This window comes from Capricornis sumatraensis, chromosome 2 (genome assembly GCF_032405125.1).
Source record: "Capricornis sumatraensis isolate serow.1 chromosome 2, serow.2, whole genome shotgun sequence".
Classification (NCBI taxonomy): Eukaryota; Metazoa; Chordata; class Mammalia; order Artiodactyla; family Bovidae; genus Capricornis; species Capricornis sumatraensis.
Window position 1 is genome coordinate 201094234 of NC_091070.1, and position 16724 is coordinate 201110957.

Below are 16724 nucleotides of genomic sequence, written 5' to 3' on the forward strand. Positions count from 1 at the left end.
TTTCACCTTCGACAACTTGGAATCATGCAAAGCATGTAACTGGGACACATTTTATTTATTTATTTTTTAATATAAATTTATTTATTTTCATTGGAGGCTAATTACTTTACAATATTGTATTGGTTTTGCCATACATCAGCATGAATCCGCCACAGGTGTACGTGTTCCCCATCCTGAACCCCCCTCCCACCTCCCTCCCTGTACCATCCCTCTGGGTCATCCCAGTGCACCAGCCCCAAGCATCCTGTATCACGCATCGAACATGGACTGGCTATTCATTTCACCTATGATATACATGTTTCAATGCCATTCTCCCAAATTATCCCACCCTCTCCCTCTCCCACAGAGTCCAAACAACTGTTCTGTACATCTGTGTCTCTTTTGCTGTCTTGCATACAGGGTTATCGTTACCATCTTTCTAAATTCCATATGTATGCGTTAGTATACTGTATTGTTGTTTTTCTTTCTGGCTTACTTCATTCTGTATAATAGGCTCCAGGTTCATCCACCTCATTAGAACTGATTCAAGTGTATTCTTTTTTAATGGGTGAGTAATACTCCATTGTGTATGGGACACATTTTAATGCAGCTAGGACACAGTCTTAGACACAAGTGAATGAGTCCTTGCTGAGGTTCTCAGTAGATTGATACTTCCCAAAATTCAGGAGCATTGCTATGATTCTTTCACCTAGGTGAAATAATGCTTTATGCCTTACCCATATCCTCTGTGCTCTCGTCATACTTGCTTACAGTAGCATTCTTTGATACTAGTAAGGGAACCAAAAAGTGACATCATTAAACAAAAATTGTTATCACACCTGTCACCACATTCTACAATGAGAACTCTCCAACATGAATCAAAAGACTTTCTTCTTAATCCATAGTAAGATGGGTAAGAAGGAGAAGGGCCCTTGTGAAACATTCCTGGGACAGAGGATGGGAAGGAAGAATTAACATGATGTCTTGACCACAGATGCCTTTTTTTTTCTTCTTTTTATTTATTTACTTTTGTCTGTGCCAGGCCTTCACTGCCGTGTGTGCTTTTCTCTAGTTACGGAGAGCAGGGGCTGCTCTGCAGTTGTGGTGCGTGGGGCTTCTCATTGCGTTGACTAATCTTGTTCTGGAGCACAGACTCTAGCGTATGTGGGCTTCAGTAGTTGCGTTTCCCAAGCTCTAGAGGACAGGCTAAGTAGTTGTGGCCCATGGGCTTAGTCGTTCTTCAGCATGTGGGATATTCCTGAATCAGGGGTTGAACCTGTGTCTCCTGCACTGGCAGATTCTTCACCACTGAGCCACCCACACAGGTGCTTCCTTATATGGAAACTTTATATGCAGTTTCAGAGAAGTGACCATATAGAAGTTGAAGGTAGAGAAGTTCCTTTCGAACTCTATGTCCAATTATCCCTTTTAGCCAAGATCAGTTGATATAAGCCTGATAACATTTTGTAGAAAGAACCCCTTGTGGCTTCTTTGCATTCTTTCCCTTAGCTAGCTGTGGATATGATAGGTCCTCAGCAGTACATGTTCTGAATCATTTTTGCCTGTGATGGAGTTGGATATATGGGTCATGTTCTTTTAAGGTATTGGCATGGCTAAAACCATGAGATGGCAGTTTTGTTCAGATCAGGACCATGGGACTTCCCTGGTGGTCCAGTGGTTGAGAACTTGCCTGCCATTGCAGGAAATGTGGTTCAATCCCAGTCTAGGAAGATTCCACGTGCCTTGGGGCAAATAAGCCGAGGCCCTCGTGGGCCGTGACTGCTGAGCCTGCGCACTGCAACTAAAGGCCCTCGAGCCCATGCTCCACAACAAGAGAAGCCCGCACACCACAACTAGAGAGTAGCCCCTGCTTGCTACAACTAAAGAAAGCCTGTGCGCAGCAGCGAAGACCCTCATGGAGCCATAAATAAATAAATAAAATTTATTTTTAAAAAAGGATCAGAAACCATGTACTTAAAAGCCACATTTTTTTATGTGCTTCTTTTTTCTTAGCACCGAAAGGTTTAATTTTTCGTCTTTCAGCTTTGCCTGGAAGCCAGCCACTCTTGACTAACTGAGATAAGTAAAAGAAATACAGAAAGAAAGGCCAAAAGAAAGTGTGTGTAAATTAACATTCCTCTTTAGATTTTTGCTCCTTAGGATTTTAAGGAATTTGTTCTGTTTTTCTAAGTATCAGAATTATTTCATGACTGGAAACAATCACAGTGTGTATAATTCAGAAAGCAGTGAAATTAGAAAATTAGTGTACCAAACCTGGCCCAGGCACTTATTAGATGTGTTATCTTGGTTAAGTCTCTTAACATTTTAGAGCTTGCGTTCGTTTTTTCTTATTAATCTCTGAGTGGATGGCTAACCTGATGTCAGGAAGGAAGAATAAAGTATATGGTAGGTGTTGCACAGATTAGTGTTTTAATTAAAAGTTCTCCCAGAATATGACTGCATAAACCATCTGGCTTTGTATTTCCTTTCACCCACTCTTTGATTGTGTGCTCAGTCGTGTCCAACTCTTCGCGACCCCATGGACTGTAGCCCGCCAGGCTCCTCTGTCCATGGGATTCTCCAGGCAAGAATACTGGAGTGGGTTGCCATGCCCTCCTCCAGGGGATCTTCCTGACCTAGGGATCAAACCCAAGTCTCTTACATCTCCTGTGTTGGCAGACAGGTTCTTTACCACTAGTGCCACCTGGGAAGCCCTTTGATTAAGAGTCGATAAAAAAGTAATGTGCTGTTTTTATATATTTGTTGGTTTATTAACCTTCAACATGTGAAGAAGCGCAGCTTTCATTTTAGTGATAAAGAAACTAGGAGATACTCTTCAATTTTAGAATTAAAAGGACAGATGAGTGTTCATTAGAGTTGTGGGAAGAAATTAAATTTGCAATGGATTGAGAAATAAATGGGGAGTGAGAAAATGGAGATACTGACAGTACACTGCTCTTTATGGAAGTTTTGTTAAGACTGAAGGGAAATGAACCTAAATACCTAGAGGGATATTGGACTGTGGAGAAAATAAGAATTAGTGAGGTCATGAACACATGTGGAATGATAATGGGAGCTTAACTTAGAGGAGATTGAGATAAGGTCCCTGGCAGGGACATCCTCTCTAGCAACTTATTACAAGCTATAAAATTAGATCATGTTATGTTATGAAGTATCTTGTAGATTGCTGGGTAGATGGGAAGTAGCCAGGAAGTCAGAGGATTTGTAAAGCTGAAATATTTGACAGATGTTTGTGAATGAATGGTTGGATCAAGTATTCAAATAGGCAGTTCTGATATGCTTGTGCAGGAAGAGAGCATTTTATCTAAAAATTATTTAGATAAAAACCTAAAAAGAATGATGTACTGCCCTGTTTAATATTATGGTTTCTATTGACTTAACAACTGCACTGTAATACTATTTTTTTAAATTGTTGCAAAATACATAAAAGATTTACTGTTGTAACCATTTTAAAGTGTACAGTTTGATGGCAGCAAGTACACTCACAGTGTTTTCCAACTAACATCACTGTCAGGTTCCAGAGCTTTTTCATTATTCCAAACATAAACTTCAAATGCATTAAGCAGTCACATCCCCTCCTCCAACCCCTGGTAACCACTAATTGTTCTCTGTCTCTCTGGATTGGATATCTCATATAAATGGAGTCATGTAATACGTGTTGTTTTGCATATTTGGCATCTTTCATTTAGCATAATGCTTTCAGAGTTCATCCTTGGAGCATGTATCAGTGCTTTATTCCTTTTCAAAGCTGAATAATATTCTATTGTATGAATATACCACGTTTTGCTTATCCATCTATTGATGGGCATTTGAGTTTCTTCTTGTAGCTTTTGTGAGTAAAACTGCGGTGAACATTCACTTACAAGTTTTTGTGTGGACACGTGTTTTCATTTCTTATCTCTGTATACGTAGGAATAGAAATGATAGATTGTATGCTAACTCTGTGTTTAACTTTGAGGAACCACCAACTGTTTCCCACAGCAGCTGCACCGTTGTATATTTCTACCAGCAATGTATGAGGGTTCCAATTTCGCTTCATTCTTGCTTTGTCATAATCTGTAGAAATTAATTTATTAAACCTTTGAATCCTTACTGCATGCAGGGTACCATGCTAGATGCTGTTTCAAAGAAGGGCTGGACAAGACTTTCTAGAAGCAACAGTTTTTGGCCTTCTGGGAGTTAGAGTCAACATTTATAACTGTGCTGAAAGGAGGAAGTGTTGAGTGCCCTAGAAGGCACAGTTAACTTACCTTGAAGATTTTAGACAAAGAGTTTACTTACGGGGAAAGGCTTATTTCTTTTCTTCTGTTAAAAATATTTATTTATTTATTTATTTTTGGCTACCCTGCGTCTTTTGTTGCTTTGCCCAGATTTTCTCTAGTTGCTAGTGAGCTGGGGCTACTCTTTGTTCCAGTACATAGGCTTCTTCTCATTGCAGTGGCTTCTTTCGTTTCGGAGCACAGGCTTATAAAGCCTGTGGGCTTTAGTCATTGCAGTGTGCAGGCTTCAGTGCTTGTGGCTAGGGGGCTTAGTTGCTCCACAGCATGTGGAATCTTACCAGACCGGGGATGGAACCTGTGTCCCTTGCATTGGCGGGGAGATTCTTATCCACTGTGCCACCAGGGAAGTCCTGAAAGGCTTATTGTCAACTGTCAGACCAGGGAACTTAAACCCTATTGTGTAGTTGGTAGGAAGCCAGAAAACTTCTGAGCAGGGTAGTAATATAATTTGAACCTGGACTTTGGAAGAGAAATCTAGCAGCCAAGAGTAGAGGCTGAGGTAGAGGGCTGAAGAGTCTAGTAGTGCCTGGGAAACCAGTTTCATTTGTTTGTTTTGTCTGTGCTATGGGACATACAACCAGGAATCAATCCCATGCCCGCTGCTTTGGAATGTGGAGTCTTAACCACTGGACTGCCAAAGGAAGTCCCTGAAACTAGGTTTTTAATTGAAGAGTAACTGGAACCTAGAGTGACAAACAGGAATGGAATCTTAGGAGTGGAATAGATAGGACTTGGAGACTCTTAGGTAAATCTTTATAGTCTCCTTAGATCTCATCTCTTGATTTTAAACATCATCTACCAAACGTTCTCTCTCCAGAACAGACCTCTCTGAGATCCAGACTTCATACTTGACATCTCATATTTAAGTTTTTTAAGTCTTGATAACCACCCCAGAAGTTTTGAGTGATGTATTTTTCCTTCTAAGAATTTCTCAGTAGTTAAGCTAAAGTTGCTCCAATTAGTTGTTATAAAAATAGCCACAGCCCCAGAAGGCATAACCAGAGTAAAGACATTTCATTACAAAAACATTTTACTACGAAAGTGAAACAAAATGCTTGTAGTTACACCATCCTAGTAAAACCATTATTGACATTTTAGTCTTTTGCTTCTAAAACAGGAATTTCTTTTTCCTTTATCTGTCCTCTTTCTTCATTTCCCACTGTCATTCATCTCACCACCACATGCTGTACATGTCCATTCACAGACCACACTTTGATAGCTTGACGGCCTAGTAGGTTGGAGATGGTCAGTAAGTAGTTATGGGATATATAACAAATTTAGAACTTTCACACCAGTAGCAAAGCATCACCAGTTAATATTCCCTCTACAGTCACTGCCTCAGCTGAAACTCTACTTAGGTAATTTGAGGTTGAATACTGACTGAAAAAATAATGTGTTCAGTTAGAATGTGCCTAGTGTACTTTGTTAAAGGGAAATCTTTGTGTTTAAAACTGAGGCATTTTCCTTCGTTTCTATCAATTTTATAACCTAATAGATGATCCCATCCTCCTGCCTTGAATTTCTGGTTCTCTGTGGTTTAAACCAAAATTCTTACAACAGAAAGGGTGCAACAAATAGTTAATTATGTTATTTTAGATGGAAACTTGATTTGGTATTTTTCCCTAAGAAACTGTTGCAGGGACATTGTCATCATGTATTAGGTATTATAGGTATTGTTTGTTATTCAGTCACTAAATCATATCTTTGCAACCCCATGGCCTGCAGCACACCAGGCTTCCCTGTCCATCACTGTCTCCTGGAGTTTGTTTAGACTCATGTCCATTGAGTTAGTGATGCTATCCAGCTATCTCATCCTCTGTCACCCTCTTCTGCTCTTGCCCTCAATCTTTCTCAGCATCAGGGTTTTTTCCAGTGAGTCAGTTTTTCGCATCAGGTGGCCAAAGTATTGGAGCTTCAGCTTCAGCATCAGTCCTTCCAATGGATATTCAGGACTGATTTCCTTTGGGATGGACGGGTTGGATCTCCTTGCTGTCCAAGCGTCTCCTGCACTGCAGTTCAGAAGCATCAATTCTTTGGCACTCAGCCTTCTATATGCTCCAGCTCTCACATCCATACATGACTACTGGAAAACCATAGCTCTGATTATATGGATCTTGGTCAGCAAAATGGTGTTTCTGTTTTTTAAAACACTGTCTAGGTTTGTCATAGGATTGTTTCACTGCAGGTATAGACCTAAGTAAAAACAATCCTGAGACTTTTCTGGTGGTCCTGTGCTAAAAAGAATCCGCCTGTCAGTATAGGAGACACGGGTTCAATCCCTGGTCCAAGAAGATCCCACATGCTGTGGGGCAACTAAGTCCACGCACCTCGATCCTGTGCTCCACAACAAGAGAAGCCTGTGCACTGCAACTAGAGAATAGCCTCAGCTAACCACAAATAGAGAAAGCCTGTGCACGGCAACAAAGACCTAGTGCAGTCAAAAATAAATAAATTTATTTTTTGAAAAAACACCTGAATTATACTGGAGGAACAGTAGCCAGTTAGCTTTTACTCCCTGTATCAGTCAGTGATGCAGTTATTTATGAAGTTACCCTAGCTAGAAATCAGAGTATGAACTTTTATTTCTCTTTTACTCCCATATCCCATCAATTATGTAGTTCAGTTTATTTTACTTCTTCCTGAGTATTTTGTGACTTGGCTTTTAATTTGTTTATATTAAAAACTGGTTTTCCAAAAAAAAAAAAATCAAGTTTTCAACAGGTTGTGAATTGCAATCAGTTCTGATTTTCAAAATCTCTAGGCTGGACCACAGAACCAATATCAAGAGATTATTCTTGAACTAACTATTCCTTGTCCTCTGTCCATGGAATTTTCCAGGCAAGAATACTGGAGTGTGTTTGTGGTGTGGGCTTAGTGCTCCTCAGCTCCTGGAGTTTTAGTTCCCCAGCCAGGGATCGAATTCGCATCCCCTGCAGTGCAAAGTGGATTCTTAACCACTAGACCACCAGGGAAGTCCCTACTCATGATATTTATTTATCTGTTGTGTTTATTTCCTCTTTTTCATTCTGTCTTAAAAAATTATTAATCTGTTTCAAAAGAATTATTGTTTTAAAAAATCATTCCGATTTTTTCTGACCTTGTCTTTCTGTGTTTCTTTAGATTTTTTTTATTGCTCGTTTCCCATCATGGAAAAAAAAAGAGCAATAAAGTTCAGTTTGATTTAATCTTCTTAAAAAATAAGTTTTTAAAGCTTATTTTTTATTAAGTATTGCTCTAGCTATTATAGTACAAATTTATTCATAGTGGTTTTTCTTCTACTTAAAGATTTTGAAAGTTTCTTTATCATTGTATCACTTCTCTCACAGTAAGAATCTGATTCTCATTTTTCCCTAATATTTTTTACTTTTTGATTAAATCCTGGTATGTAACCAACCTGCATTTATCACCTCCTCCCTTATATGTATTTCTCCCTAATCACGTCAGAGTTGTAACAACTCTGGAAGGCACATTGCTGCATGGAAGCCTGCAACCCACTTGGCCATGTCCCTTTGCCAGGAAATCCTCGTTACTCCTCTTGAGGTTCCCATACTCTGCATTGGACTATACTGGGACACTCACCTAATGAGGTCCAACAACCTGTGCAGGACTGCTGCCGTACACACCTTTCAGTATCCATCCTCCCTCTGTGGACACCCTCACATCCTGATTATGCCCCAGTACCTTGCTCTGGCCTCTGGAGCCTCCCCCTTGGCTGCTTTTACTTCGCCTGACGGCTCCTAATGGCTTTGTACAGTATTTCTTCAGGAAGGGGAAGGAGAGTGGGAAGAGACTTCTTTTACTTATTAAGAAGGTTACTTTAAAAAATTACTACATGTGTGTACAGTGATTGATGTTACACATATATGTATTATAAAGATATAAAAAGTGTAGAGAACAAATGAGTACCCATCATTCAATTTAATAATGTATTACAGATACAGATGAAGCAACCCAGAACCGTTTTTTGATTCCTTTCCCATTGTTTCCCCACAGCAGTATTTACTGTTCTGAATTTAGTATTTCTTTAAACAGGAATTGATTATATGAGAAGTATTCTATAAACCAGTATTTACCAGTGTAGACCAGAATTGCCCACAGATGCAAGCATTTTCTAGCCCTTGGAAGTATGTTAAGAATTTGCCCAAGAAATATTTATGTCATCTCTTACTGCATATCTTACGTCAGAGAATAAGCACTTAAGTCTCTTAATTGATAAGTAGGTATCTAAAAATACGTAAATACATGAGGAATGCTATGACAGATGTCTTGTTTTTAAGCCTCTAGCCGTGGTTAGCACTAAATAATTAAATAGTTGATGACTGTAATAAACCAGTTAGTTATGCCTGTTTGACCACTTATGGCAAGCTGTTCCAAGTATGAGGGAAAGTCTAAATCTAACGGACTCTAATTTGCATTTCTGAATTACATTTGATAGCTAATTGGAGAAATGGTTATTTTAAAGGTAGATTTTTTTTCACCTCACTTTTCTAAAATCCTTAAAAAATTTTAGCCAGTTATGTTGTTGCTATAGGTGGTGGTCCATTACTTTCATGTTTAAATTGGACTTGAGTTTTGTCTCCTAGACCTTTGTCTCCTAGGTCCATAATTGGACCATGTCTCATTTTAGCAATTATATATAGTAATTTTGCCTCTTGTGATACGTTATTTTGTTTTTTCATTTATACTGATAGATTCCTGTGGCCTTTTAAATGATTGAATAAAAATGAAAATGGATCCAAAGTGACTTCTCTACTGAAGCAGAAGATTGTTATTACCTTCCATTAACTCAGTTTAGTCTCTGGGAACGGGCAGAACGAGTGAAATACAGAAAACTGAAGAGAAGAAAACCTCACTTTGGAGCTTTCTCCGTGACTGTTCTTAAGCCCTGCCTTTCTACTTGTTTTAGTTTTGCTGTGAATTTATAAATAGTGAAGACCAAAGAAATAGAAGAAACATTTGAGAGCTTTATACCAAGAAATTTGCTTTGAAAGCTGCTATTCTTGGAGGGAAAAGCATATCAAGTTCCTGTTTTTTTGTTTTTTAACAAGCTTTCTTATGTCCTTAGATTTTGAAGGATAAGACAAATATAAACTCATACCTGCAGACTGTTTTTACCAGCTGTGTAAGAATAATGAGATATAAATTAAGGGCTTTGTAATGTGGATGTTTTGCTACTAGAGTTGACTACTCCGAAGATCTTTTATAGCTCATCAGTGTTTTATTTTTGATCACTTCAATGACATTATTTGACCAAACAAAAGTCATTCTGTCTTTCTAAGCTATGACCTTGTTATGAACAGTATTTGCATTCACTGTGCAAATGTCCATGTATTATCTATTTAAGCAACATCATAGTGCCATCACTCAAGGAAGTTGAATGAGGTGAACATTGATATAGCTCTTTCCCCTTCCCCCCATTTTTTAAATGTAACAAATACTTTTTATGTTCCCCTCCCCCTTCCCCTTTCCCCTTCCCCTTTGGGAAACGTGTCAGGAACTAGATAGTTTAAGATGAGCAATTGAGGGGACTGAGAGATTGATCCACACAGAGCCTGGATTCTTTTTGCTTCATCGTAAGGCTTTCTGCTGGCCAGCCTAATTAAGTACCCTTTTAACAAGAGAACCTTGTGGAAATCCAGCTGGCAGCTCAAGAAGTTCAGGAAGCAGGACCACAGAGGTTATACTCTGGGGTAAGTATCCTCCTATGTCTAACTTTGGAAGAAGACTGTGTATGTATATGTATCATGGAAAATACCTACTCTTTTCTAATGTATTCTGGAGACTATCAGTGAGGTAGTTTGGAGACACAACGGATCTCTCAGGAAAATTGATTCTGATGAGGAGAAGTTAATGTGAACTAAATAGAAAAACTCTTGAGAAGTTATAACTTCCTTCTCTAGAAGATTTTTTTCTACTGCTTTTTCCTGAAGTTACCTGAAGCAGATTAATCTTTTTCTATAAGTATCTATAGTTTGGGGCTTCCCAGGTGGTGCTAGTGGTAAAGAACCCTCCTGCCAATGCAGGAGACATAAGAGACCTGCGTTTGATCCCTGGGTCAGGAAGATCTCCTGGAGAAGGAAATGGCAACTCACTCCAGTATTCTTGCCTGGAGAATACCGTGGACAGAGGAGCCTGGTGGGCTGTATAGTTCATGGGGTCGCAAAGTGTCAGCAGTGTTTGAAGCAACTTAGCATATGCCTGTCATGGCATATATCTATAGTTATGAGTAGTTGTTTATTCTTCTGCTATAACCCAAGAATTCATTAGCTTCTGTCATATAACCTTCAGGGCAATGTCCCACTTTCTCTGTGTTGAATATTCATAGTTATATATTCACAGGCTATTGTTTTTGTTTAGAACTTCTCTGATGTATGAGGCCAGAGGACTACTCTAGAAAGGCTCAGAGAGCAAGTTTTTCTGTAAAAGGGTGACCTTAAAGAAATTGCAGACTCCTTTACTTGATACCAGGTTCTTCCAAGAATAAATGATTTCAATTTTCTCATTTTCAGATCCTGGCCATGAGGTTGGATGCCTCACCTTGTTGAAAAGAGACACTGGACCTAAATGGCGCAGCATGACTTTGTTCCTGCTTGGCTAAATTTCTCAACACCACAGTCAGCTAAGGTACTGTTCTCCATTCTAGTAACTATCTCAATACCAATTCTTTGCATCCTTGTATTGTCTTATAGCCTCTGTTTTACAATCTAGTTTTTTTTGTGTGTATATTCAGTCTTGACTGATAATTTTAGATATGTTTTCATAAACTTATCTTTCTTTTATCTTACTTTTAGGATATAAATAGGGTATAAACACTTAGGCAGTTCAAGTCTGTGTACCTAAGTGTCCTGTTTATTTCATTACATGTTAACCTTTTCTCATTGTGTGGCACACTTAAGACTTCCTATGTTAGCTGCAGAACACTTTGGTTTGGGGGGAAATGGATCTTCAGAATGAAAGTACATATGTCTAAAGTAGTAGTTGAAAAAGGATAGACAGTAATTGATTGACTACTACATGATTAAATCCTAGAAATTCTATTTCAGAGACAATGGTCTGCTCACTGATTTTGGAGAAAATGTTTGCATTAAGAATAAAGACAAATGGAATATATTCTTGATAAAGGAAACCTTTGGGAAGCTAATAAAAATACTTCCTGTTTTGCCACCTAATAGAGGAGGGACAAAGTTGATAGGTTGTCTCAGAAAAAAAAACAACACATTTTTTTTTAAACATGAATTTTGGGGAAGATGTTCCTGGTCTGTCTAGACCTACAACCCTTTGCTTTAAATTTCAGTTTGAATTGTGCTTGTGAAATTCCCAGCCATCTCATAATTGACATAATCCGCCTCAAGGGTTGGAGGTGGTGAACCTGAGGGATTAGGTATGGGATCTAGGAAAGTGTTTAAAAGTAGGCAGATCTTATACCTGCAAAGAACAATTGATTTAGTGCCATATTAGGAAATATAATTTATTAATAAATATTTCCATTAAGGCTACAGCAAGCAAATTTGTGTGGTATTAGCATAAAGATAGACTTGTGAAGTGATGCAATAGAATAGAAAATTCAAAAATAGTGCTATATATTTAGTCAGTTGATTTTTGACTAAAGTGCCAAGGTAATTCAATGCAGAAGTGATAATCCTTTTTAACAAGTTGCTTTAGGACTGGATATTTATGGGAGAATAGGAGGGAGAGCGGAGAAGGAAATGGCAACCCACTCCAGTGTTCTTGCCTGGAGAATCCCAGGGATGGGGGAGCCTGCTGGGCTACTGTCTATGGGGTCACACAGAGTCGGACACGAGTGAAGTGACTTAGCAGAAGTAGCAGTAGCAGGAGGGAGAGCCTCAACCTTGACGTTATATCATACATAAAAATTAACTTGAAGTGGATTATAACCTAAGTTGAAGAATTAAAACCCAATAAACTTTCGGAGGAAAGGAGAAATCTTTGTAACCCACTGAAAGAAAGTGAAAATCTCTCAGTTGTGTCTGACTCTGCGAACTGGGGTCTCCAGCACTGCAGGCGGGTTCTTTACCAGCTGAACCACTAGGGAAGCCCTTGTAACCCACTAGAATGGCTAAAATAAAATCTGACAATACCAAGTGTAAGTGAAGATATTAATAATAAGGAAATAGATGTAAAGATTTCTGTGACACAACTTGTAGTTCTCCTAGAAGCACTTATCAAATGTTGGGCGTGGTGGGCCTATAAACCATACATTTTGTGGATTTTTAAACTTTGGTTTTCTATTATTTGAGAAAAAGACTGTCATAGAATACAGCTATTTTAAATAGGAAAGGACATAATAGTGTTTCTCAAAATGCTTTATTTTAGTTGTGTAACCTCAGACTTATTCTCTCTGACCTCCTTCCTCGTGTGTAAATAAAATGGGGATGATGTCAAATTGTAATCTTGTTATGAGTATTAAACAATGGAAGTAAGTGTTTTATAAAACTATAAAAACTTGTGTGTGATTGTTAATGGCATGCCATGGTGGTATTTAAACTGTTCCTTTCTCTTCAATTTGAGAGTAATTTACACAAATAAGCTATTTAGAATTATTTTAAAAGCAAGCATCTTTCTTTTCCTTTCAAGATTAACAACATCTTTAAGTGTAAGTTTTGGAGCTTATTCTTCTGGATATTGACTGATTCCTCCCCCACCCCTTGCCATGCAAGTAATTGAAGTAGCCTGTTAATTAATTCAATCAGTGATTAAATAGGCAATGTAGAACTTCTCTAACTCAGAGAACTATTGCCCTTAACTATGTCACATGTGCTCAAAATGGAGATATCTGCCACCAATATTACTTGTTTTCTAGAAGCCTGATGCAAATCCAAAGATAATAAAAGAGATTGATACGTACTTATCTGTTTGCTTCTCTATACTTTATTATCATCTTAGTCACCTACAGCGACTTTCGAAAAACACGGAGAGCACCTACCCCGAGGAGATGGTAGATTTGGAGTAAGCCGTCGTAGACATAATTCCTCTGATGGCTTTTTCAACAATGGACCTCTTCGAACGACAGGAGGTAAGACATACCCAACTTCCACGACTATTTAAGCTACTCAGAGGGAAGCCCAGGTTGAGGGTACATGTCCGTAACCTCGGAATAATGATCTTTTGTAAATATAATACTCAATTAGATCGTCCAGTAGTCATTACTCACCTGTATTGGCTTTCTAATGTTCTTAGGTTCTCTTAAGTTCTCTTCAGTTAAAGAACTCATACAGAAATTATATTAAAACAAAAGGATGTATCTTGTGATTTGTGTATGTGGACTTAATTTTTTATTTAGCAGGTCCCCTGACGGGCTTTGGCAATACTGTAAATTAGATCAGGAAGCATATGGCCCACTTGTTTCTGAATTTCCAGAAAGAAAACACACTAATATGTTACTTTTCCTTATTTTTTCAGATTCATGGCACCAGCCCTCCCTGTTCCGCCATGATTCTGTGGATTCTGGTGTCTCTAAGGGAGCATATGCTGGAATCACAGGGAACCTATCTGGTTGGCATGGCTCTTCACGAGGTCATGATGGAATGAGCCAGCGTAGTGGGGGTGGCACAGGAAACCATCGCCATTGGAATGGCAGCTTCCATTCCCGGAAAGGCTGTGCCTTTCAGGAAAAGCCACCTACAGATATTAGGGAAGAGAAGAAAGAAGATAAGGTGGAAAAGTTGCAGTTTGAAGAGGAGGACTTTGTAAGTATAAAGGTTTAGTTCTGCAGTTAAAATCTAAAATGATTCTTACATATAAAACTCTGTTAATAATGAGAACATTTGAAGAAGTACATGAAAGGGAGTCCTACATTTAGACTTTTTTTGTTTTTAGGAAAGAGTTGATTAATATGAAGATGAGAACCAAAATTCCTGTATAATTTTTAGCAAATCTTAATATTTTTTCATCTTTATGCCTTTGGAACTTGAAAGAAATCCTGAGTTTTAAGTTTTCTAAGATTCAATATTCAGATATATTTATGGAAAACTGTTAAATTGTCTTTCTCCAGCTATCCTAAGAGGGATTTTTTTCCTCTGATATTGCTTGCTTATATAGACAGTTGTGATAAGTTTAGAAACACACAGTTAGGAATATTTTAACTGTTGCCTAAATATGCTACTGTGTGTTGAATTATATGCCTTTTGACATCTGAGCCAAAAGTAGTTTTTGTGCACCTTTAAAAGTTTAATAATATATTTTTTTTAACCAAGTATATCTAAATCATTATTATTATTTTAACCTATAGTCATTATCTTCAAATTACCGAGATAATTTACATTCTTTGTTATACTAGGTCTGCAAAATTCCTTGTGTGTTTTATAATTATACTACATCTTAATATAGATAACACATTCCAAGTGCCCAGAAGCCACATATGACTAGTAGCAAAATCCTATTAGTGCAGCTCATTATTTTTAAGTAGCACATTAGATAAGCTAGTCACTTTTATGACACCCATTTCATGTTATCAAAGCCAACTAAAGAGTAAAATTCAGGCATTCAGCCCCTCCTCCCAAGTTTAGCAAATGATCTGGGGGCTCTTAATTTAAATGTTACTTATTGATATTCCTATTTCAAGGTGCCTGTCTTTTAAAACTTTATTCCTGGAAAAGTCTATAATACACCAATACATTAAGTATTTGACCAGAATGTTTTTAAGTATTCAGTAGTCCAAAATGACTATACTAAATTATAACTTTATTTATTCAGTAAATAAGCAAATTCAAATAAGACCAGTGGTAGTGATTAGGAAACAAAATCTCTCTTGTTCATTACACTTTGAGAACTTGATGAAATCCTCATCAAACCAGCAGCAACAAAAAAAAAAGTTGAATGATATTCCTATTATAAAATGAATTTCATTTTGTAATTTTCACACAATTAAATAAACCTACTGTAGTTATAATTTCTATCATATCTGGACATTTACCTAAAATACGTATTATTATGACCACAGTCAGCTGAGCACATTGGAAAACAAGATTTATTTTAGTAGTTTAAGTTTCTTGTGTGCTTTAGTTAAAAAAAAAAAGATAATGAGAAATGAGAATTGATGTGGGGTAAGGTAGAAGTTACTTAGAGTACCTTTTAAACTGGTACTATACTACTGATTGGCATAGTTTGATAAGGTCTGTTATCAGTCCTGTGGCTTTTCCAGTGAGAAATGAGTTGACAACGGAAAGAAATGTTTAAGGCAGCATTATCTTCACCTGCTAAGTCACATCATACCTGAAAAAGGTCAATAAGGGCAGGTTTATTTTGTGTTTACACTTTTATGGCATATTATAAGTGTACATTAAAGTGTGGAGAAAATGGTCAAGTACACTCATAACCTAGCTTTGTGAATATTGACATGTTGCCCAGTATGCTCCAGACCATTCTTCTACAAATGAGGCAAGATATTATAGGTACAATTAAAACTTCCTAACCATATTCTCCTCTTTCCCCTAAAAGTAATCACCATTTTTATTTCAGTGTTTCCCATCATATATGTTTTTTTACTGTTAGGTTGGTACAAAAATAATTGTGGTTTCAGACTGAATTTTAAATCATTATAACTAGGCTCAAACATATCTTTGTTAACCAAAATAGGAACCATTACAGTGAACACATTTTTGCCAATGAGAAGTAAGTTTATTTATTCCTGTAGCGTAAAAATCCACGCTTCGGGATTTGACAGACTCTTGAAAAGTATTTTCTGCCTCCTGCTAGTTGTGGAAAGCATTTTCCTTGCAAAAAGTTGTCAAGATGCTTGAAGGAAGTGGTAGTTGGTTGGCGAGAGAGCAGGTGAATATGGTAGATGAGGTCAGATTTCATAGACCAGTTCATTCAGTTTTGAAGCTTTGGTTGTGTGATGTGTGGTTGGGCGTCATCATGCAATTCTGCACCTTTTCTGCTGACCAGTGCTTGCCACAGGTATTGCAGTTTTTGGTGCATCTCAGTGATTTGCTGGGCATACTTTTCAGATGCACTGGTTTCACTGAGATTCAGAAAGCTGTAATGGATCCGACCAGCAGCAGACCACCAAACAGTGACCATGACCTTCTTTTTCTTTTTGGTGTAACTTTGGCTTTGGGAAGTGGTTTGGAGCTGCTTCTCGGGCCAACCACTGAGGTGGTCATTGCCAGTTATAATGTAAAATCCACTTTTTGTCACACATCACAATCTGATCAAGAAATTATTTATTGTCCTTGTGTATAATAAAAGAAGATGACACTTCAAAACAGTTTTTTTTAATTTACAGGCAGCTCATGAGGCACATACTTGTTGAGCTTTTTCACCTTTCCAATTTGCTTCAAATGCCAAATGACTGTAGAATGGTCGATGTTGAGTTCTTTAGCAACTTCTTGTATAAGTGCAGCAGCTTCGATGACTGCTCTCAATTGGTCGTTGTCAACTTCCACTACAGCTGGCCACTATACTCCTCATCTTCAAGGCTTT

At 37.9% G+C, this 16724-nt stretch overlaps 1 protein-coding gene across 3 annotated transcripts in view; it reads left to right on the forward strand.

Moving 5' to 3' along the window:
- The window catches only part of GPBP1L1 (GC-rich promoter binding protein 1 like 1), a 64167-nt gene that overhangs the window by 20307 nt on the left and 27136 nt on the right, over positions 1-16724 (forward strand). For all 3 annotated transcript variants that reach the window (XM_068964134.1, XM_068964133.1, XM_068964135.1), the window contains exons 2-5: positions 8972-9970; positions 10790-10904; positions 13185-13314; positions 13701-13987. In XM_068964134.1, the coding sequence (XP_068820235.1) occupies positions 10845-10904; positions 13185-13314; positions 13701-13987 (477 nt within the window). In that variant the 5' untranslated portion in view covers positions 8972-9970; positions 10790-10844. The remainder of the gene's footprint in view (positions 1-8971; positions 9971-10789; positions 10905-13184; positions 13315-13700; positions 13988-16724) is intronic.